The sequence below is a fragment of the Schistocerca serialis genome, chromosome 6, assembly GCF_023864345.2.
Source record: "Schistocerca serialis cubense isolate TAMUIC-IGC-003099 chromosome 6, iqSchSeri2.2, whole genome shotgun sequence".
In the NCBI taxonomy this organism is placed as follows: domain Eukaryota; kingdom Metazoa; phylum Arthropoda; class Insecta; order Orthoptera; family Acrididae; genus Schistocerca; species Schistocerca serialis.
The window spans coordinates 445,566,474-445,591,113 of NC_064643.1; the positions used below are offsets into that span (position 1 = coordinate 445,566,474).

The 24,640-nt window shown below is 39.5% G+C and overlaps 1 protein-coding gene across 1 annotated transcript in view; it reads left to right on the top strand.

The window, feature by feature from the left end:
* Window positions 1-24,640, top strand: part of LOC126484169 (COBW domain-containing protein 1-like) — a 519,558-nt gene that overhangs the window by 61,762 nt on the left and 433,156 nt on the right. Inside the window, exons 4-5 of the mRNA XM_050107575.1 lie at window positions 6,278-6,337; window positions 6,436-6,473. Coding sequence (XP_049963532.1) covers window positions 6,278-6,337; window positions 6,436-6,473 — 98 coding nt within the window. The remainder of the gene's footprint in view (window positions 1-6,277; window positions 6,338-6,435; window positions 6,474-24,640) is intronic.

Genomic DNA, 24,640 nt, shown 5'->3' on the forward strand with positions numbered 1-24,640 from the left:
AAGCATCACATCCTGGACAGCTTGACAAATGGGACTTCCAAGGATGACTACCAGTATTGATGCTGTCTTTCCTTTCTAGTTGATTTTTTAATCAGGGTGGTCATGATCTTTCCAGGCAATTTGAGCAAGAGAATGGCATCCTCAGTTATCTGTTTTAAGTGTAACTCTGTTTGCTGTTGCCATAAATGGTATTACATCCATGGTTAAGACTCATGTTCGATTTTCATTGTTTGTGGATGATATTTTCATATTTCACTCCTTCTCCAACTTCTCAGTGACCACTCGTCAGCTGCAACTAACAAAGTGATGGTTGGAAGAGGTTGATAGCATATGTTTCAAATTTTCCTCAGACAAATGTGTTTGTGTTAATTTTAATAATTCTCGTCACCCTCTTTCCCTGCCTATTCTTAAAACGAGGGACAGTCTTCTGAATTTTAAAAGTTCCATGAGTTAAAAATATTAAGGCCAAAGCCATAATAGCATTGAATATTTTAAAATGCCTCATCCACAGGTCATGGGGAACAGACAGCATGTGTCTGCTCCATTTTTAAAAGGCATTTGTGCGATACCGCCGTGACTTGGATGCATGGTTTATGGCTCAGCTAAGTCATCTTATCTTAAGATTATTGATGCTGTTCTCCATGAGGGGATTCAGCTGTTAAAAAGAGTATACAGGACAAGTTCAATCCCCAGCCTTTGTCCTGAGGCAAATGAACCACCACTTGTTATCCGATGGCAAATCTTCATGGTGCATCATGTGTACAACATACTCTCCACCCTGTGACCCCTGGCACTTTAAGCATTGCTCAGCATCCAATGGAATGACTATTGCAAAACAGGCCAAAAGCAATGAAGCCATTTGGGATTCATGTGTGGCAGGTCTTAATAGCTCTTAACGTGGACCGTATCTCTGTGCTTCATCGAAGTTGGAGTTGTTTGCCACCCTGGTCAATAAGGAGAACCAGAATTATTTTAGACTTACCAGTGTACAAAAAGAATTTTCCTCCAGCTATGTTTTCAGATTGCTGTTCTACATAATTTTATTTGAGCACTGAAACTTTGTGATTGTTTATGCTGATGGTTCTAAACAGGATAATTTGATTGGCTGCATTGTGTTATTTCCACAAAGTGTTCTCAATATTGACTTATCTTATATATTCACAATGTATAACACTGAATTACACTGATTGACCAGAACATTATGACTCGCAGTGGTTAGCACACTGGACTCGCATTCGGGAGGACGACGGTTCAATCCCGTCTCCGGCCATCCTGATTTAGGTTTTCCGTGATTTCCCTAAATCGCTTCAGGCAAATGCCGGGATGGTTCCTTTGAAAGGGCACGGCCGATTTCCTTCCCCATCCTTCCCTCACCCGAGCTTGCGCTCCGTCTCTAATGACCTCGTTGTCGATGGGACGTTAAACACTAAGCTCCTCCTCCTCCATTATGACTACTGACCTACTGTCAATAACAGACATTTCCTGGTGGCAGCAGCCTCACCTGGTGAGGAATGACTGATACTCGGACACATGCATGATGCACATAGTGTCAGTGGGCATGCTGTCCATGTGTAGAATGGGGAAAGCATGCACTCCATCAGAATTTGACAATGGGCAGATTGTGATGGCCCGGAGACTCGACACGAGCATTTCAGCAACTGCACAATTTGTCAGGTGTTCGAGGAATACTGTGGTGAGTGGCTTCAACACTTGGTGAAACCACGTCCAGACATCATGAGATAGGGTGACCTTCTGTCATTATAGATTTCAGACATTGTAGGCTGGACAGACTGATAAAACAGGACAGGTGATGAATTGTGGTGGAACTAACATCAGACTTCAGTGTTAGGCAGAGTACAAGTGTGTCTGAACACACAGTGCACCAAACATTTCTAATGATGGATCTCTGCAGCCAATGACCCCTGCATGTGCCAATGTTAACACCATGACATTGGCAACTTCAACTGAGATGGGCACATGACCATCAGTATTGGACATTGACGCAGTGGCAGAGCGTTGCACGGTCTAATGAACTCTGATATCTTTTTCATGATGGAAAGGCGCTAATCCGTTGTCTTCCAGGGGAACAACTCCTTGACATCTGTACTGCGGGTTGGAGAAGTGCTGGTGGCAGCTCCTTTATGCTCTTGGGAACATTCATGTGGGCATACTTGGACCCAGTGGAACTCATGCAAGATATCTTGACGACCAAGGAATATTGTACACTGGTTGCAGACCATTTACACACCTTCATGACGATCATGTTTCCCGATGGCAGTGGCATTTTTAAGATAATGTACCACCTCACTCCCCCCCCCCCCCCCCCCCCCCCCCGACTTGTGAGATCCAAACCCAATTGAACAAATCTGGGATGTGATTGAACGGTGATGTCAGAGCTCATCGCCCTCCTCCCTGAAATTTTGGGAATTAGGTGACTTGTGTGTGCAGATGCTGAGCCAACCCCTTCCAGCGATGTACCGAGGCCTTATTGGTTCCATGACATTATGTGCCAGAGGTGAACATAACAGCTATTAGGTAGGTGGTCTTAATGTTCTGGGATCATCAGGGCACTACAGCAGATATGATGTCTTCCTGCTATCAAATTCCTCATCTGCACCGACTTCCTAAGTGCCCTCTACACTAGCTTTCAAGTATCTTCAGCTAATTCACAACACCCCCTTTTTCACTTACAGAGGTAGGACACGGAGGTGTCATTTTGCTGATACCAGAAGATGTGTGTGTTCAGGGTAATGAGGCAGAAGAAGATGCAGCTAAGAAAGCCTGCTTGGAAAATACGATTTCTAAAGTGTGAGGCAGAGGGCCATGCGTGTGTGGGAGCTGGAGTGGTTAGGTTTGAGGAACAACAAGCTGGGGCTAGTGTAACCAGCGACATAGGCATGGCATTCTTCCTTGTGGCTGCTGCAGTGGGAGAAAGTACTCTTAATGTGCCTCCAGAGTGCTTGTTGTGTACAGGTATCTGTACACCACATTTTAACAAATGTTTTTTATATCAAGCCTCGAGGGCTTCAGCCAATACCAGGTGACCTGTTGCCTATTTTAGGAGACAATGAATCAAATGTGGGCCATGATCTGAAATTCTGTGCGATGTCTAGTATTCTCAGTGATATCTTAGATACTGGAAGGGGCAATTAAAAATGGACCAGAGAACAGAGTTCCAGGATACAAAGAAACATGGCAGAGGAAAGAAAATACAGAAGTGATCTGACCATAGCAGATGTTGAAGGTGACCCATATTTATCTCATGGCACTTTTGGGCCCGTCAGCAAGTTGCTGAGGATGGGTTGAAGCTGCACTGTTGTAATTGCTGCAGTCTCATCTGAAATGTTCTGCTGCAGTTCTTGAATGCTATGAGGATAGTTGCTATACACATTAGATTTCAGGGCTCCCCACACAAAGTAATCACGCACTGAGAGATCAGGTGACCTGGGTGGCCAGCTAGGGTCATGACAAGACTGACCTCTACTAACAACTCTGTCAGCCATGAAGATTGTGTAAATGTGATCCAAAGTTTGGCCGGCTGTATGGGCAATTGCTCCATCCTGTTAGAAGTAACCATAGGTCTTTTCCTCCTCATCAGTGCTACCAAAAATGGTTTCAAACTGAATTTTGGCAGTATAATGTGCCAAAGTCAGTGACTGATGAAAGAAGATGGGACCAATAATGTAGTGTGCAGACACTGCACACCAAACCCCCAACCTCCTGATCATCCAATGGTGTTTTGTGGAAGTTATGCTGTTTCCCTGCTGCCTAGAAGCTGTGATTCTGTGAGTTGAAATTGCCATTCAGGTGAAACCAGGCATTATCATACATAAAGAACAGATCCATGTCCAACCATTTGTTGTTATCCCAGAGAATAGCCGCTTACAAAACTGGAAGCACTGGTTTTAATGCGTGGCCAACAGACACTCGCTAGGGATGCACGTGCTCATCCAAGTGGAGTATTCATCCGCATCATCGACGTGATATGCCAGTCTCTTGCAACAGGCATTGGGATGATTTGTGGGGACTCTGAAGCATTTTCTGGTGAGCTGCAGCCACATTTTTCTTGCATGGACATATTTCGAAATGAAACTTCCTGGCAGATTAAAACTGTGTGCCGGGCCGAGACTCGAACTCGGGACCTTTGCCTTTCGCAGGCAAGTGCTCTACCGACTGAGCTACCCAAGCACGACTCACACCCCGTCCTCAAAGCTTTACTTCTGCCAGTGCTAGTTCTGCAGGTTCACAGGAGAGCTTCTGTAAGGTTTGGAAGGTAGGAGACGAGGTAGTCTGCCAGGAAGTTTCATATCAGCGCACACTCCGCTGCAGAGTGAAAATCTCGTTCTGATATTTTGAAATGTTTTTTTTTACTTGTTCAAAACAGAAATTGTTTGATGCCATTTTTGGATGAAGTGTTGCATGGCACTCTTTGCTGGCACTTTGACACCATTAAACTTCTCAGCGAACAACTGACCTCATCATTTCTACGACTTTGTTGTCACGTAACCTTCCACAATGAACAACTGCTGCTCCACTGTGAGTACCATTGTCCCCTTTTCACTGCTCCCTCACACTGATACAGCCCACAGTACACTCTGAACCGGAGTGGATCATGTGGCAAGTGTACACGTGGTGTGCACGTCTTGGGGTGTGGTTATATGCATACATTCATGTCCAATCGTATCCACTCATCTGAGCCACTTTAGTTTGCCCCGCCCATTTTTTATTTTCCAAATGCTGAACCAAGGACAGTTCCCTGTTATACTACAGGGCTATTACAAATGATTGAAGCGATTTCATAAATTCACTGTAGCTCCATTCATTGACATATGGTCACGACACACTACAGATACGTAGAAAAACTCATAAAGTTTTGTTCGGCTGAAGCCGCACTTCAGGTTTCTGCCGCCAGAGCGCTCGAGAGTGCAGTGAGACAAAATGGCGAGAGGAGCCGAGAAAGCGTATGTCGTGCTTGAAATGCACTCACATCAGTCAGTCATAACAGTGCAACGACACTTCAGGACGAAGTTCAACAAAGATCTACCAACTGCTAACTCCATTCGGCGATGGTATGCGCAGTTTAAAGCTTCTGGATGCCTCTGTAAGGGGAAATCAACAGGTCGGCCTGCAGTGAGCGAAGAAACGGTTGAACGCGTGCGGGCAAGTTTCACGCATAGTGATGTGAAAGATTCAGTGTTTAAACCTCCTCTACCAAGAAACGTGCCAGAACTGCGAGCTCGCATCAACAATGCTTTCGAACTCATTGATGGGGACATCCTGCGCCGAGTGTGGGAGGAACTTGATTATCGGCTTGATGTCTGCCGAATCACTAAAGGGGCACATATCGAACATTTGTGAACGCCTAAAAAAACTTTTTGAGTTTTTGTATGTGTGTGCAAAGCATTGTGAAAATATCTCAAATAATAAAGTTTTTGTAGAGTTGTGAAATCGCTTCAATCATTTGTAATAACCCTGTATTTTAGATGACGTGTAGTTACAGTCTTTGTATTCCTGCCTTCACATCACATACACTTTCTGCCTTCTTCCGAGCCATCAGCCACCCTTCCCCAATCCTCCCTCCTGCCACCCACCTCTTTTCTTCCCTCACCCTCTCCACAATACAGCCCCAGACTACCTTCTTAACTGCAGTCCCAGCATTGTATATTCAGCCATCACAGTGTAGCTGTAGAGGCATGGGAGCTAGAGAACTTTTCATTATTTATTTATTTATTTATTTATTTTGCATGTCAACAATGTAACACTTGTGTTATTCAGTGATGTGTTACCTTCACTCCCAAATTATATATATATTCTGCCAGAATGTTCTGTACCATATTGACTTTATTTTGTTGGAGTTACATATTTATATATTTATTTACATTTTGTGTAAGACAGTGGGAAGCCCATGTGCAATTTACTCGAAAACTTTCAGATGTTTATGAGTGCATTTATGAGACACAAGCATAAAGCTGTGTGATAGGAAATACCTACTCTGTAGAAGAAAGGAGAGGGTCTTGTTCTGACTGATAGTTAATTCTTTTGCTATTACTTTTTTTTACAGTGTTACAGTCAAATATTGTGAAAAAATACCTTTATTGGGCAGACTATTTAATTTGCATCTTATTTTTGTAATCGATGAAACTTTTAAGTTTTGTGAATTTATTTATGTATTTATTTATTTTTTTGTTTTGAAATGTGTGTCATTTCAGTTTTGAAAGCTACTAAAATACTATTATGCATATATTTTATGAAGTTCTTATTTTTTTTTAATTTGCAGGTCCCATTGCATCTATTTTTTGGCTTGATAAAGAACTGGGGAGTGACATTTTCCTAGATGGTAAGAACATTTATTTGCTTAAACATTTACCAAAATGCTGCAGATTTGTGTCATTTTACCTGTTGTAAATATGAGTTGTTTTATTACCATCATTTCAGGAATTGTTACAGTTATGGACAGCACTCATGGATTGGAGGTAAGGACAGCATGTTTCTGTTTACATACATCACTTCTGAAGCCTCTTTAATCTTGTAGTGCAGTAATATTACTTGTGCGTGGAGCTGCCCAATTAAGTTTTGTCAGGTTGTCACTCTCTTGACGAAGCATCCTTTTGGCTATCTTCTTAATACATCCGTTATTTCAGGCCTTGAATCAAGTGGAATCTACTTTTGTAAGAAATTAATGTAGGGAATGCTGTTTGTTGTGGTTTAGTGAGAATGAATGAAGTTTTATTAATATGATGATTATTTTTTATTTTTATTTTTTTATTTTATTATTATTATTTTTTTTATTTTTTTTTATTTTTTAATTTTTAGCTGTGCACAGAAGCCACAATATGGTTTTGGAAATGCTTGGTTTTGAAATACATGTTGGATATTGCCTTAGGTACATGTTATATCTCATGTATTATGAGAAGGAGAGTTGCTACTCACTGTATAGTGGAGATGCTGAGTTGCAGATAGCCACAACAAAAAGATTTTCACACCAAAGCTTTTGGCCAATGGTCTTTGTCAATAGTAGACATACATATGCACACACACATACTCTCACACAAATGCAACTCTCACACACGACTGCAGTCTCAGGCAACAGAAACCAAACTGCAGTGTGGTTTCAGTTGCCTGAGACTGCAGTTGGGTGCATATGTGTGTCTATTGTTGACAAAGGCCATTGGCTGAAAGCCTTAAGTGTGAAAACATTTTTGTTGTGCATATCTGCGACTCAGTATATCCGCTCTATGGTGAGTAGCAATTTTCCTTCTCATAATACTGTTACATTCCATCCTTGATTTTCCATTGTTTATTATTTATATCTCATTTAGCTGGACAATTTTTGGGCTTGGCCCTTTGCAATACAGCTATATAATTGGCACATGTTTCACGTATTTATTATGAACCATCATCCATGGGCAAAGTCTGAAAGCTGTCCAGCTGAATAAGGAGTCAAATTATATAAACATATTATACAGGTTGGATAAGAATTATAGTATTTCGTGTAGCCTCCACTGACTACAAAGCAGTCCTGCATTTGTTCATAGTGATAGTTGCTAAGATGATAGTTGGTATGTTAATTTCCTCATTATTTTAACCTGTTGTCACACTGGGTTAAGATATGTTGAGGTAATAAATGTAGGTGAGATGGTATCTCACAGCATCCCAAACAATGACAATAAATACAGGTCTAGTGGTTGGTCTGGCAAGCAGACTTGATGGCAACTCAGAGAACACGGCGATTAAAGTAACCAGTATTTGCATCAATGAAGAGCTTTGTTGTTTCATGAATATTGACAGAATGTGCAAGATGAAGTCCTGAATATACCCTGCACAGGTCATTTTTCGTTCAACAAACATCAAAGGTGTACTTTCATAACCCAAGTGAGGTGGTGCAATAGTTAAGACAGGACTTATATTTGAATCGAGTGGACATCAGATACCGATCCAACAATTCAGGTACAGGTTTTCTTCGGTTTCCACGGTAGTCAAATTTGATGACTGCTGTGATGGTTCCTTGGAGAAGGAGAGAGCTGATTTGTGTTTATATTTGTTTCTCACACAAACTTCTTTTCTCTCTCTCATTATTTATGGGATGTTATAGCATAGTCTTCCGTTCATTTGTACATTTACTTTACACTATGGCTCCTCTCAGTATGTTTCCTTGAGTAGGTCCTCTGTGTCTTTGCCCAATGCCCTCTGGTAAATGCTGCTCTCCTGGCCAGCAGAACAGTTCCTAACGACCATTACTGGTAGCGATACAGACTCTGCTCTCATTGCTAACCAAAACTTTGTGCAAGTCATATATGTAATCATATCTTTGGCTACATTCAAAGCAAATTTCAAGGCTGATCAGCACCTTCACTCACAACCTGTTCTTCATAAAATGTTTCATTATGATTGTAGATTACATTTTGAGTGTAACACTGATTGTAATTTGTACTGTGCTGTCTGTGTGATCAGCACTGGCTGGTTGTCTGATGGGGCAGTTTAGAAGGAAACATATGCTGCTGCCAAGTGGGGCAGGGTAATGAGTATATACATTTTTCTTGGACCAATTCAAAGCTGGCACATACAACATGTTGGGCAATTCTTTGGAAGGACATCAAGTTTCTCAAAGATCAGTGATTGAAATTCAAATTATTGCAGTAATTGTGCTCATTGGCACAGCCAAGATGTACCTGGCAGTGTCTCATCCCAGTAAGGCATCCTTGCATCACATCTTTAGTACTTTTCATTTATTATCTATTAGCACATGTATCTCTGCAGCAGTAAATGTAATAGCTGTGCATGTGAAAACATTTAAAGTAGGGGGAAATGATACATTGTATAGAATTTAAAATAAAAAGAACAGAAACATTAATTATATGAATTTTTAACAGAAGGGTCTTATAAGTTTAACCCGTGTATCTGATCTGTGGCATTGTAGCTCCCAAATGAAATGTCCTGTTGTAATACAGTTTTTTAACTGAAATATGATTAAATCAGGATGGTTCTTGGCTATGTTCCATGAAAGTCAGATCAGCCGTTTAAATTTCATCAGCTAAATGAAGTAAAAATGTTTTCTGCTCGTGCACTTGTTTGTACTAAGTTGCATGCACTAAGTTTGTACATAATTATGGAAAAATATGGTAAATAGGTAACACTATTCTTTAACAGTGTCAGGCTAATTTTGTATTTACTTAACAGTCCCCGATGCGAGGACACTTAAATTGAAATGGTACTACACTACTGGCCATTAAAATTGCAACACCATGAAGATGACGTGCTTCAGACGCGAAATTTAACTGACAGGAAAATGATTAGCTTTTCAGAGCATTCACACAAAGCTGGCACCGGTGGCGACACCTACAACGTGCTGACATGAGGAAAGTTTCCAACCGATTTCTCATACACAAACAGCAGTTGACCGGCGTTGCCTGGTGAAACGTTGTTGTGATGCCTCGTGTGAGGAGGAGAAAACATACCATCACGTTTCTGACTTTGATAGAGGTCGGATTGTAGCCTATCACGATTGCGGTTTATCATATCACAACATTGCTGCTCGCGTTGGTTGAGATCCAATGACTGTTAGCAGATTATGGAATCAGTGGGTTCAGGAGGGTAAAACGGAACACCGTGCTGGATCCCAACGGCCTTGTAGCACTAGCAGTCGAGTTGACAGCCATCTTATCCACATGGCTGTAATGGATCATGCAGCCACATCTCAATCCCTGAGTCAACAGATGGGGTCAACAACCATCTGGAGACAACAACCATCTGCACGAACAGTTCGACGACATTTGCAAGAGCATGGACTATCAGCTCGGAGACCATGGCTGCTGTTACCCTTGACGCTGCATCACAGACAGGAGCGCCTGCGATGGTGTACTCAACGACGAACCTGGCTGCACGAATGGCAGAATGTCATTTTTTCAGATGAATCCAGGTTCTGTTTACAGCATCATGATGGTTGCATCCATGTTTGGCGACATCGCGGTGAACGCACATTGGAAGCGTGCATTCTTCATCGCCATACTGGCGTATCACCCAGCTGGATGGTATGAAGTGCCATTGGTTACACGTTTCGGTCACCTCTTGTTCGCATTGATGGCACTTTGAACAGTGGACGTTACATTTCAGATGTGTTACAACCCATGGCTCTACCCTTCATTCGATCCCTGTGAAACCCTACATTTCAGCAGGGTAATGCATGACCGCATGTTGCAGGTCCTGTACGGACCTATCTAGATACAGAAAATGTTCGGCTGCTGCCCTGGCCAGCACATTCTCCATATCTCTCACAAATTGGTAACGTCTGGTCAATGGTGGGCGCGCAACTGGCTCATCACAATATGCCAGTCATTACTCTTGCTGAATTGTGGTATCATGTTGAAGCTGCATAGGCAGCTGTACCTGTACACACCATCCAAACTCTGTTTGACTCAATGCCTAGGTGTATCAAGGCCGTTATTACGGCCAGAGGTGGTTGATCTGGGTACTGATTTCTCAGGATCTATGCAACCAAATTGTGTGAAAATGTAATGACATGTCAGTTCTACTATAATATATTTGTCCAATGAATACCCGTTTATCATCTGCATTTGTTCTTGGTGTAGCAATTTTAATGGCCAGTAGTGTACTTCTATTAAACTTAAAGGGGCAGTACATATTATTTGCACCTGTTTTGTGATATTTTTTTGTGTCATAATCTCAAACATGCATTGCATTCCATTACTCTTTATACATTTAATGACTCACTTAAAGAATTATCTTTATTTTGATGAAACTTGATGTTTGGCTGCATCATTCTCCAAATGGCTGTTTCGACTTTCTTATGCTCTGAGACTGTAATGTTTAAATTGAAAGATATTCAGTATCACATTTTGACATCCTTTTTTTAATGGAAATACAAGAAGAGTCTGTTTTCCACAATAACTTGAATCTTTGCTAGTCTGTGATATCAATCTGAAAATGGTTTCATTATATTTTTACCTACAATTTAAATGGTTTCATTACAGTTGTACCTACAATTTATTTCTATTGTATTGATTAAGATCGTGTACATGAGAGGACCAATAATGGAAGCTATATTTATTTACAAATATGGAAACAGAATAAATCTGTAGATCTGTCTCTTGTGTCAGTACTACCTGTAGGTTAAAGCACCCAAGGTCCCGGTGGGTTCACATATACTGTAATAACTTTCATAGATATGGATTAGCAGATTGTGACCATCCACATCAACTATGAAACCTCTCTTCCAGTTAAAAAATTGAGTTTGTTTTGCATTCTGTTAACAAGGGATTTGAGGAAAAAGTTACATCTTTTTTGCTATATTTTGATTTGGTATCAAGTTGTTGTCCACTTACAACAGGAAGTGCTGCAGGTTGTTTGTTTCTATTTATTTATTTTAAGGAAAGTGTTTTGCTAGTTCTTGGCCAGAAACTGTTCATATGTTTTTCAAGTGCTCTTGTTCTATTCTATAGGTTTGTCAATTTCTAGTTATGGATATGGATCATCATTTCAATGTTAAACTACATTTCATTGTCCCAGGTGTGTCTGAGGTAGGTTTGTGGTTATGGGATGGATTGTTTTGTAACTTATAATTTGGAGATTGTCAGTAGTGATGTCACACTTCATGTCACTATCCTAAGACTGGCATGTCGGTATCTGGGTTAGTCAGATCATATGTTGTGCAGTGCATTTCACTTCACTGAATTTTTCCTCTTTTCCCCTTATCAGTTATTTCATTGTTGTTCAGGAATGTCTTTTGGGCTGAGAAAGTTACAAAATTGGGAGTTTAAGGGTACGTGAAGTGGATATTGTTGAATTCATGAAGTGGCTTGCAGACTAAGTCTTTCATTAAACCGTCATTGAACCCTCCTTTGTATGGTCCCTTAGTGGTGTAAAAACATTAAGCTTGTAAGTCAATGCAGTCAAAAGAAGCAGCCATTTATGTTACATATGTTGATAGTTGCAAATTCGTACATCAAAACCTATACTGTACCTCCCGTTGACCAAAAATCTTGAAATTTGGCAAGAAGCAAGCTCTATTCGGTCCATATTTTCCTGTTATGGGCGTGATTTTTTTCAAGTATTTCGTGTGTGTTGGTGGATTCACATGTGGTGTTATGTGATATGGTGTGGTGAAGTTTACCTGGGAGTCTTAGGTTTCAATGGTCAGAAGCTACTTTGCTTTCATATTGGGCTTTTGATGGTGCCTATAGGCAGGTGCCATGCTATAGCAGGGCCTTACAAATGTTCTGTAGGTGTGTAGTACTGATTTTGGGTTTGCACTGCCAAATCTCAAGTGAGTCATATTTACTACGTTTATTCTTTGCTTTGCCTTGCTGATGATCACATCTTTGTGATGTTTCCAGGACAAGGTGTGGTCGAGAACTAGTCCTAGATATTTCATACTTTGTAGTGGCTCCACACTTTCCTGTCACAGTGTTACAGAAGGGTTGTTTATTTTGAGCCTTGTGCTCATGTAACATTTCAGTGGCTAACATTAGCAGTTGTCTTTTTGCAGGATTTAGTTTAATACACCACTTCTTCATCTGTTGCTCCAAGCTGGGAACGTACGTCACTGCTAAGTTTCTTGCATCTTCTACCTATGGTGCCATGAATCAGTAGGCAGTGTCATCTCTGTAAAGGGTAAAAAATTCATTCCACCTGCTGAGGCATGGGGTGTCTGCTTTGTATTGTGAACTGATTTTGATTCAGCTTAAGATTTTTATTTTCTGTGACCTATAAATAATTATAATACATTACCCTGAAATTTTCCTTGTGCTGAAATATAGATGATCGAGGCAGTCTGTAGATAATCTGTCAGTTTCCCCTTAACAAAGTTTGAAACGGTATTGGGGACTATTAACCTGACAAAAATAAGTGATTGGTTGTAGGACACATCCTGAGGCATCAAGGGATTTGTGAGGTATAAGGGTATGATACATACAGGGAGTTCAGCAGCTGTTTCACATCCCATGCTATCTGGATCCATCCTTCCAGCTCCAGCTTTTCTAAACTACATAGATGGGAGTAATCCTTCCAATACATCCTTCACTCATGTAATCATCCACGTCATGTCGGTTGCATACCCAGACTGTGCTCCTCCCACCCGTACCTCATGCTCTCATGTCCTGCACACCTGCTGCCTTCCTCCAAACTGCCAGCTACCAGCCTCCAATTCCTCCTCCTGCTTCCTACCTCTTTCCCTCTTTATTCACCCCACCTGGTACAACTCCCACCTCATTCCATAACTGCAATCCGGCATTGTGTTTCCATACAGCTCTCTCTCTGTTTGTGTGTGTGTGTGTGTGTGTGTGTGTGTGTGTGTGTGTTTTTTTTTTTTTTTTTTTTTTTCAAATTTCAAGACCATACTTACTTCACCCATTTATACGATAAAGTCTGTCTGTTGGTAGATACATTGTTGCTATAGGATTTGATGTAACATACATCTGACAATAAACAGTACCTGATGCTGTGAAATACATGTTGCCATTTTTGTACCTCGTTACATCTTTCCCTGAGGTCACTTACAACATAAATTTTCTGTCTCATTATACCTTCTAGAGGCCACTAACGTCAAGAGAATGAATTTTTGTTGTGTTGACCTCAACCAAGGAACACATTGTAGAAAGTGTGCAGAGAGCTGGAAGAAAATTTTTATATTTGCCACATCATGCTTTATGTTTGTACCTAAAGCCTGTAGATCTAAAAAGAACAACATGAAGAAGAAGAAACCTCTAAATCCCTCTTATTGAATGCAGGTGTCATTTAGATGAATTCACAACTTCTCTTGCACTCACTTACTGTAACCATCATTTTCCTTAAAGCACTAAAATTCTGTAATATTGAGCAAGTGATGCACAGACTTCTGTCATAAAAATGGAAAATGAGCTCAGATTAAACATTTCCAATTGTAATGGAAGTAACTGATTGCTAGGTAAACATAGTTTCCAAGTCACTCTTAACTGTTCTTACTTATTTTAACTGCAGATCTTTAAACTAGATTATCTTTCAAGGCAAATGGTTTCCTTAACTGAAGTAGAATAAATTATAAAAAGAAAATAATTTCTTTGTTATGTCAAATACTTAAATTTCTCAACAATGATTTCAGACACCATAAGTGTATCCCGGCCTACTGATAACTTTTTGTTTCTACCTTATAGGTACCAGGTGGGAGCTTTATTGCAAATTTTGTTATGGACAATAACTAAAATGTCACAATACTTTTCTTAAAATAGGGCCCACAGCCACTGTAAATATTCTAAATTATAAAATTCTGTTTCACTCTCTGTCATTGGTGGGATTAAAATATCCTTTTATTTTGTACGCATTACGAAGAAATTTTGGCAGTGTATTAATTTTCGTGTGATTGTGTAGTATAACATGCCAAAAGATTATTTCTGATAGGTGTAGAAACACCAATACGAGAAATGGTAAAGCTGCTAGAGATTATACACAAAACATTCGGGAGCATGATTATTTCTGGTATTGAGCTCCTGCATGTAACAAAGATTGTGATGTTCAGCACCTGTGCACCTGTAGTGCTGGTGTAACATACAATAGAAAGGCTCACCTTTATGAACTACGCTGCAATGTCCACATTACTCCAGTTTTGCCGTTGTGTGACTTGATGAGTGCTTCAACTGTAACACAAGTCTGTTCATTTGATGATATGTGTTGTACTAATTCAATCACTTAGAAGTAGATACATATCCAAAACAATGCAGCAGTCAATGTAAAATAAATTGGTATTTTAATCCAACCGAGGATAACCCATGTGCCAGAAGGTTTTCGTTCATAAAATGACACATGTACTTTTTTCACAAATGAGACAGTGCTTATATTCTCTGTTTTCAGTTATCTATTTTTGCTTGACAGATCTCCTGTGTACTACCACTTGCTTCATGCTGCCTTGATGTCCATTGTGTTTCCTTCAGACAAAAACCCCTCTTCTATGACTTTGTTGCTGTAATACATTAACACCTTCATCTCATCACGTCTAATCTCATTCGCTTGCTCAGTGGGTAGTTTCCTGCCTCTAGTGGGCTGCATCTTCATTTTGCCAGTACAGTCTTGTCATTACTCATTACCATAATTAATTTATATTGTGCCCCTCTTTCATTGGCTACACAATAATCTAATCATTTTCATCACTGTGCATCGTTGCTTTTGCTTGACAGACTATATACTATGTATCACTGACTTATTTTATTCTCATCCTTTAGTTATATATTTCTGTCCTACCAAAGAGAAAACAGCAGTTCTGGAAGCTAGATAATCAGATAGTGTTTCTGGTTCATATCAGGTTTGGTCTTGATTGTGAAGTATTTTATTTCTTGCGAATGCTTTTACTTCGGGTATTCAGCTTTGTGCATGGTATCACAGATACTGTACTCAAATCTTATTTGAAACCTACGGGGACTGTTCTCTTCTTGAACAAAATCATTTTCTTGCATGAGGGCAGTTCGTTTTTGTTAGTAGTTACTTAGATTTTCGACCTTTGGTATTATCAAGCAGCACAAAAACAAAAACAACAACAATGTATGTTTCCATTTGTCACCCTGTCATAATTAGTAGCATAGCAGAATGGAATAGATCAATATATGACAGTCACTCATATTATCATGAAATGGTGGACTCCATTAGTAAAGTAAATAACTGATCAGCTGCTGGAAGTTTATTTATTCCACCTTGATCAATACAATGTTTAGATACTGCTATGAGTATCTTATTGGGAAGTACATGATGTTACCTAAAAAATTACGACAATACGGTGTTCACCCAAACTACCATATGGCGTGCCACATGTTGCGAGTTGATGTCGTAACGAAATGCTTGAACTATATTACCTCTATCTTTTTATCAACATCTACATATATATGGATACTCTGCAAATCACAGTTAAGTACCTGACAGAGAGGATTCATTGAACTACCTTCACAATAATGCTCCATTATCTACTCTTTCTCTATTATCCACCTTTCAAATAGCATACGGCAAAAACAAACACATATATCTTTTTGTTTGAGCTCTGATTTCCTTTATTTTATTATGATTATCATTTCTCCATATGTAGGTCAGCGTCAACAAAATATTTTCACATTTGAAGGAGAAAGTTGCTGACTGAAATTTCATCATAAGGTCTCACTGCAACGAGATATTCCTTTGTTTTAATTATGTCCACCCCAAATCCTGTATCATGTTCATGACTCTCTCCCCTTCTTTGAACTTTCTCGATGTAGTCCATTAATATTATCTGGTAAGGATCCCACACCACACAACAGTACTCCAGAAGAGGATGGACAAGTGTATTGTAGGCAGTATCTTTAATAGTTCTGTTACATTTTCTAAGTGTTCTGCCAGTAAAACACGGTCTTTGGTTTGCCTTCTCCATAACATTTCCTATGTGTTCTTTCCAATTTCAATTGTTTGTAATTGTAATTCCTAGGTATTTAGTTGAATTTACAGCCTTTAGATTAGACTGATTCATCATGTACTCGAAGTTTAATGGATTCCTTTTAGCACTCATGTGGATGACCTCACACTTTTCATTATTTAGTGTTCATTACCAGTTTTCACACCATTAGGATCACTTTTCTAAATCATTTTGCAATTTGTTTTGATCTTCTGATGAGTTTACTAGACCATACATAACAGCATTATCTGCAAACAACCTAAGACGGCTACTCAGATTGTCTCCTACATCGATTGTATAGATAAGGAACAGCAGAGGGTCTATAACACTACCTTGGGGAATGCCAGACATCACTTCTGTGTTACTCGAAGACTTTCTATCGGTTACTACAAACTGTCACCTCTCGGACAGGAAACCACAAATTCAGTCACAAAACTGAGACGATGTTCCATAGGCAAAGAATTTCACTACAAGTTGCTTGTGTGGTACAGTGTCAAAAGCCTTTTGGAAATCTAGAAATACAGAATCGATTTGAAATCCCTTGTCAGTAGCACTCAACAGTTTGTGTGTGTAAAGAGCTAGTTGTGTTTCACAAGAATGATGTTTTCTGAATTTGTGTTGAATGTGTGTCTATAGAGCGTTCTCTTTGAGGTAATTCATAATGTTTGAACACAATATATGTTCCAAAATCCTGCTGAATATCAATGTTAATGATATGGGCCTGTAATTTAGTGGATTACTGCTACTATATTGGTGTGATCTGTGTAGCTTTCCAGTCTCTGGGTACCACCTTATGGCACAAGTTGAGGAATCTGGAGCCTACATGGTCGCAGAACCATTTGAGGCTCTGATTCAGAACCTCCACTCGAATCTGTACCAAAGGTCTGCAACTGGTCCTGTTGAATATGATGCAAATTGTTGAGCTTGGCAGTCTTAACCACTTCTGTTAGCCTCTTGAAACCAGAGAGAGAATCTCTTCTCATCCAAAGTGATGCACATCATTGGTGCCGACATGAGCCACCACCTGCAGTTGGCTGCACCATGTGCTCTTCATGCCATCTGGAAGGACCCTTTTCACGTCCGGAATGACCCCCACCTGGTATGCACATGGAGTGCACATTGGCTTTTTTCCCCTCCGTGGCAACCATGTCCCTATGGAGCCCCATAACGTGGCTAACACTGGATCTCCCCACTACCAATAATGCCACCCTTTTTGACTGCCCGTATCTTGCAGGCTGAGAGGTTCCCTCTGAAATAGGCCAAGTGACCACAGCTGGCTGACATGGTGTTGTAACATACAAATAATAATCTCTGTTCCACCAGTAGAAGACAATGTAACAGTAATGCTAATTTCGGTACCTGTATTTAGAGCAGACAACTGCAACATATATGTGAGTTTGCCCTTTGTAACAGCTCACACATCATTTTACATTAAACTAGGTCAGCATATAGATTATTCTCCTCTCTTTATAACCTACCAGTGAGCTGAACAGCAAACACAGTTCTTGACTGATAGATATAATCGTCTGAAATACTCCTATTACTTTATTACTAGCAGTTTAATACTTTTTTTTTAAATTTACACACATGTCAGATGACACAACTATGGCGATTACATTGTCATTTTTAGGGTTCCATCCCTCAGTTAATGAAAACAGAACCCTCATAGAACCGAGCGAGGTGGCGCAGTGGTTAGCACACTGGACTCGCATTCAGGAGGACGACGGTTCAATCCCGCGTCCGGCCATCCTGATTTAGGTTTTCCGTGATTTCCCTAAATCGCTCCAGGCAAATGCCGGGATGGTTCCTCTGAAAGGGCATGGCTGACTTCCTTCCCTAATCCGATGAGACCGATGACCTCGCTGTTTGGTCTCTTTCCCCAAAACCAACCAATCCTCATAGTATCACTTTGTTGTCTGTCTGTCTGTCAGGACCTTTTTTTCCTCAGGAACAATTGGAAGTATCAAGCTGAAATGTATGTCAAATACAAAGTTGTGTGATCCCTTAGTGGTGTAAAAAAGTTAAACCACTAAGTTAATGCAATAAAAATAATGGCAGTTTATGTCACCTATTTTGATACTCACAAACTCACTCATTGAAGCCTATAGTTGAGCTATCTATGTACATAATTAAGTTTGTATGGGACCCTCAGAGCGTGACTCCTACTTGCACTTGTCCGATTTTTGGTAAATTGAATAGATTTAAAGCTGTCATGTCTATAGCTGACTGAGCATTATATGATGTGCAAACATTGTGCCTTTTTGGTGACACTACTTACCTGGAAAGTCAAGACTTTGATATTAGTTCAGCTGTTGTTTTTGTTACTTTAGGATTTTACACAGTCAATGCTTAGATCCTCAGACTTTTGACTGTAAGTTTATTTAGTGAAGCACAGCTCACATGTGTAGATATATGTTGCAAATTTGATAAAGTAATTTATTTTTTCACATACGTGGTTTAGGTATTAAAGTATTTACACATGTGTTGTTTCATCCCTTAACAAACCTGGTTGAGAGTTTTCACCTGCAATTGCTTAGATTTTTGCACTTTTTATTAATGCCTTTCAGACGATTGTGTTCTTCTTCTTTATTGTTGTACAACAGTATAGAATGAATGTGAACCGTAGTAACATTTACAAAGTCAAGAAGTATAGCTGAAGATTGAAGCGTACATTGGTGAGCTATGAATAGCCAGAATGTACAAGCTGGCTTTAATGAAATACTAAAAACATGCATCCAATATGGACTGAGAAATAACCTTTGAAAGAGTCGTGATTAATATATTTGGTACATTTACAAACACTTAGCTGAAGATGTAACTTCACCACTTATTCATTAGTCCTGCACAGAAATTTCATTCTGCAGTGAAATGCAACTTAAAACTGTATGCCAGACAGAAATTGAACCTTTGGCTTAATCCTGATCCACCATAAAATTATAAGCAATTATAAATGCTTGTTTAAGAAAGACCAACTGAAACACCACTGAACACACATTTGGAAGGCACAGGGTGAAATAAATGACCTTTATGATATGATGTTTATGTCTGCATCCAACATTCTCCTTATTTTCCAGCTCACTATTCTGTTAAAGTAAAACAGGGTGGTGGATAAGTGCATGCCATTGATAGTGAATACTACCTGTGTCACAATTGTGTTATAAAGAAAGTAATTGTATTGTTTGTGCATAATTTATTAAACACACATATTGTGCATCACAGTTTTAACAGCCAGTGGAATAATTCTCATAGTGTAGTCAACACAAAATAAGAACACTGAGATAGTCAGTTAACGTTTCATTGCATGAAAACATTTGAGCACATTCTTGTATTTACATACTGCTTGAACACAAGCATAAACATTTCTGAATACAGATGATGCTACATCAGTATGACCAAGCACTTTGCAACTGCATTTTTTCAACTTCACAAACATTTTCTCATCCTGACTTCGATATCATGTAATGGATTGAGGCAAGTAGCATCAGCGAACTATCAGATCACTATCACCGTCTTTTTACATGAATAACACAAGTCTTAAGGGCATTTCTAATATAAATAGTAAGACTTGTTTGCCATGTAATATTAAGATAATGCATCTGATAACCTTTACCACCGAGCAATGCATTTCGGATTATACCTGAAACAATAAAAGATGAATTGCACCTAATCAATAGCAAGCTGTTTAAATGAACCTTCCATACCAAAAAGTTCATTCGCTAGTCGTGTCTTCCCTGGTCGTCTTGATTCATCTGCCCTCTTCTTTTCTTCTTCAAGAATCCAGTCACGATAACTTTCAAGTTTTTTCTGCCAGGCCACTGTTTACAAACAGAAATGAAAACAACTTGTTAAAATTCATTAAATATGTGTTCCGCCAGCAGATAGTACATGAAATGAAGAGTAAAATGAAACTGTATGTAATAATATTTCACTGTGTGGAATAGGCTGTAGTAAAGTTATTTCCCAGCTTTCTGATAAGTAGTCACAAACATATTGATTAATGATGTTTTAAATATTGTGATTTATCTGCATTTCACTATGGTAATATTTCTGGTATAGATTTGTTAATTATTATTGATATATTCCAGTTTTCACTAAGTTCCCTTCTTCTGTAAAGACATACAATGTATTCTAAGTCTTAATGATTGAATATAAAAATGTAATGATTGACAACTCACAGTTAAGTTCACTCCTACTGCCTGCTGATCCTCCATATTCTTCCGGAAGAATGTCTGTAGAGAAAAATTTTGCCAGACCTTCGCTCCCTCCAGTGTGGACATAGACCTGAAAATGTGATAATGTTAACTGTCAAAGCAATGATGCCAATATTAACATACATGACTACGTATAACACTGTTTACTTATTTGTGTGACACATCGTGACAGATTAAAACTGTGTGCTGGACAGAGACTCGAACTAAGGAATTTTGCTTTTGCGAGCAAGTGCTCTACTGGCATAAGTAAAGCTGTAAGGACAGGTCATGAGTTGTACTTGGGTTGCTCAGTCATTAGAACATCTGCCTGTGAAAGGTTAAGGTCCTGAATTCGAGTCTCAGTCGAGCACAAAGTTTTAATCTGCCAGGAAGTTTCATATCAGCACACACTCTGCCGCAGAGTGGAAACTTGATCCTACTCACTCATGTATGTGCTCATTATCATGGACTGATATTAGATAAAAATATTATGAAACCAAGTAACAGACTACAAGTATTTCAAGTCTCATACATACCCTTTTTGCAAGTTTCTCTTTCATATAAGGCTTGAAAATTGCAAGTATTTTGTCTGCAAATGAAGGCGCATAGAGAAGATGAATTTGCTTAATACGGGTGGGAAGGGCATTCTGGAACAGAGACAAAAAGTAAATCTGTTTGATCTGTTAACCATAGAACAAAAAATGGTTCAAATGGCTCTGAGCACTATGGGACTTAACATCTGTGGTCATCAGTCCCCTAGAACTTAGAACTACTTAAACCTAACTAACCTAAGGACATCACACACATCCATGCCCGAGGCAGGATTCGAACCTGCAACCGTAGCAGTCGCGCGGTTCCGGACTGAGCGCCTAGAACCGCTAGACCACTGCAGCCGCTAACCATAGAACATAATACCAACATTTCCCTTGAAGTAATTAGTATAAAGAAATATATTTTGGTTTCAATTTATAACTATAAGCTAACATTTATGAATTATGTTACTCTTTGTTGTTATGTTAATTGTTATTTGGGACTGTTGCTTCAAAAAAATGACTGTCAGATTATTCCCCTACAGTTTGCGTGTTGTTTTTGGTTAATTTTGCCATAAAGCAGTTTTTTAAAATTTAGCTGTTGTGTGATCTTCAGTGATTTGATGTCATTGTCAGAGATATGACACTGTTGTCGTAGATAAAATAGTAAACTGTCCACAAAAGAAAAGTTAAATAGCAACTAAGAGTGAAATATTTTCTGTTATGAGCTATAAAATTGCCATAAGATGGATATATGCTTTCTCTGAAATTATCTACACTGAAGTGCCAAAAAAATTGGTATAGGCATGCATATTAAAATACAGAGATATGTAAATAGACATTATATGACACTGCAGTTGGCAACGCCTATATGAGAAACAAGTGTCTGGTGCAGTTGTTAGATCAGTTACTGCTGCTACAATGGCAGGTTATCAAGATTTACGTGAGTTTGTATGTGTTGTTATAGTCGGTGCACAAGCGATGGCACACAGCATCTCTGAGGTAGCGATGAAGTGGGGATTTTCCCATACAACCATTTCACGAGTGTACTGCGAATACCAGGAATCCTGTGAAACATCAAATCTCTGACATTGCTGCGGCCAGTAAAAGATCTTGCAAGAATGGGACCAACGACGACTGAAGAGAATCGTTCGACATGACAGAAGTGCAAATCTTCCGCAAATTGCTGCAGATTTAAGTGCTGGGTTGCCAACAAGTGTCACTGTGTGAACCATTAATGAAACATCAGCAACATGGGCTTTCTGAGTCAAAGGCCCACTTGTGTACACTTCATGACTGCACGACCCACAGCTTTATGCCTCACCTGGGTCCGTCAACACTGACATTGGACTTTTGATGACTGGAAACATGTTGCCTGGTCAGACGAGTCTCATTTCAAATTGTATCGAGCGGATGGACATGTACGGGTACGGAGACAACCTCATGAATCCATGGACCCTGCATGTCAGCAGGGGTCTGTTCAAGCTGGTGGAGGATCTGTAATGATTTGGGGCGTGTGCAGCTTGAGTGATATGGGACCCCCGATATGTCTAGATACAACTCTGACAGGTGACATGTACATGAGCATCCTGTCTGATCACCTGCAAACATTCATGTCCATTGTGGATTCCGACGGACTTGGGCAATTCCAGCAGGACAATGTGACACCCCAAATGTCCAGAATTGCTACAGAGGGGCTCCAGGAACACTCTTCTGAGTTTAAACACTTCCACTGGCCACCAAACTCCTTAGACATGAACATTATTGAGCATATCTGGGATGTCTTGCAACATGCTGTTCAGAAGAGATCTCCACTTGCTCATGCTCTTACAGATTTATGAACAGCTCTGTAGCTTTCATGGTATCAGTTCCCTCCAGCAGTACTTCAGACATTAGTCAAATCCATGTGACATTGTGTTTTGTCACTTCTGCAAGCTCGTGGGTGCCCTGTACATGATATTAGGCAGGTGCACCAGTTTCTTTGGCTCTTCAGTGTATAACCTATTACGTGACATACACAAGTATGTAATTGCAGAAGTAATTAAAATTGTAAATTATTCTGGGAACTAAGTCCCTAACCTGCTTTTGTAAGTGTTTCAAATTACATTTCTGTTTCCTCACTGGATTTAGTGCAAAGAGTAAGAGGTACCGATATAAAAGTCCTGATCATTAGGTTTTGTGCTGATATCTTCAGTTAGTTTTTTTGATTTCCTACAATTTTCTCTGATGTACAATATTGTAATTTTTATTTTATTTATCTACCTGACAGTGTCCATCATTTTTTAACATTAAGTTTTGTGTCCCCTTGTTTCATTTTGGCATTGATGGATTTCATACACTTTCTCTTCCTTAAACACCATCCTTTGCACACTTGGTATTGTAATGTGTGTCTTGCATGATTTTGTGTAGTCGCCAAAGCTCTCACTGAGCGCATGAGCTCCCTTTCAATTCTGGCTTATTTTTCTGAACTCACCAATAACTAACTTTATTTCTCATCCTTTTGTACAAAGGTGTCCCATTAATCATAAGTGTCAGAAGGATATTGGCTATGGCTGTTAGTAATCACTTGATTGATTCATACTTTGAGGTCCATTCTGTGCACCTCCTGTGATGTTTTTATTTTGTTACATTGATACACATTGTGCAGTTATGTAAACTTAGCCTCAAATTTATCACCAGAATATTTTGGTTTTATGTAATTGTGTTGTTAATGTTGAATTGAAAAATTTGAATAGTGAACTGTCATAAAATTCTTTGTTGTGGGTGGTGGCTTGTCAGTAGAAATTCTTTCATTTGGTAAGTTTTACAAGAAGTCTCCTCTTCCAATTTCACCTGTTAGAAACAGTGAGGTGAATTAAGGAGTGGCAAGAGCAAACTAAGTGATCTGAAATACTTATAATTGGAACATCTACCCTTTTCACCAGATTCGACACACACTGATGTATGACCACAGCCAAACAATGTTGTGGCTGGGAACTATTTTGATTCCAGCAAAGAGATTATGGCAGCCATATAATTTGGAGACATTCAAAAACCACATGGGAAAAAATGTTGGCTGCAATGCATTAACCTAAAGGGTGACTGTATTAAATCTGAAAATGCATTTTTTAATTTAAAAAATGCAATTGTTCACAAGCAGGTTTTCAACTTTTCACTTTGATCTTATTTGTAATTCGTACCTGGCCACAGACGAGGAGTTTCTTGGCGAGTGGCAGTGTAAATTTTACGAGATGCTGCAGCGTGAATCCACGTAGATCAAAGAGCAGCACTTCACCAAGGCAAGGCTCCTCCTGTAGGCGCACATCTGCTACCAGGAACATGCGCTTCATGTAGTCCCGAGGACTGAAGACTGATGGGTCCGTGTCTGCCAAAGCTGATAGGCTGACCCTGTAACCCTCTGGAGTATAGCCAGGAACTGGGAAATAGTACCTGCAACATATTTCCTAATCAGTCCTGTCTTTTGATGGCACTGCAGTGTCTGCTATAACTGTTTCTACATCACATTTGAATAGCTTATTTATAAA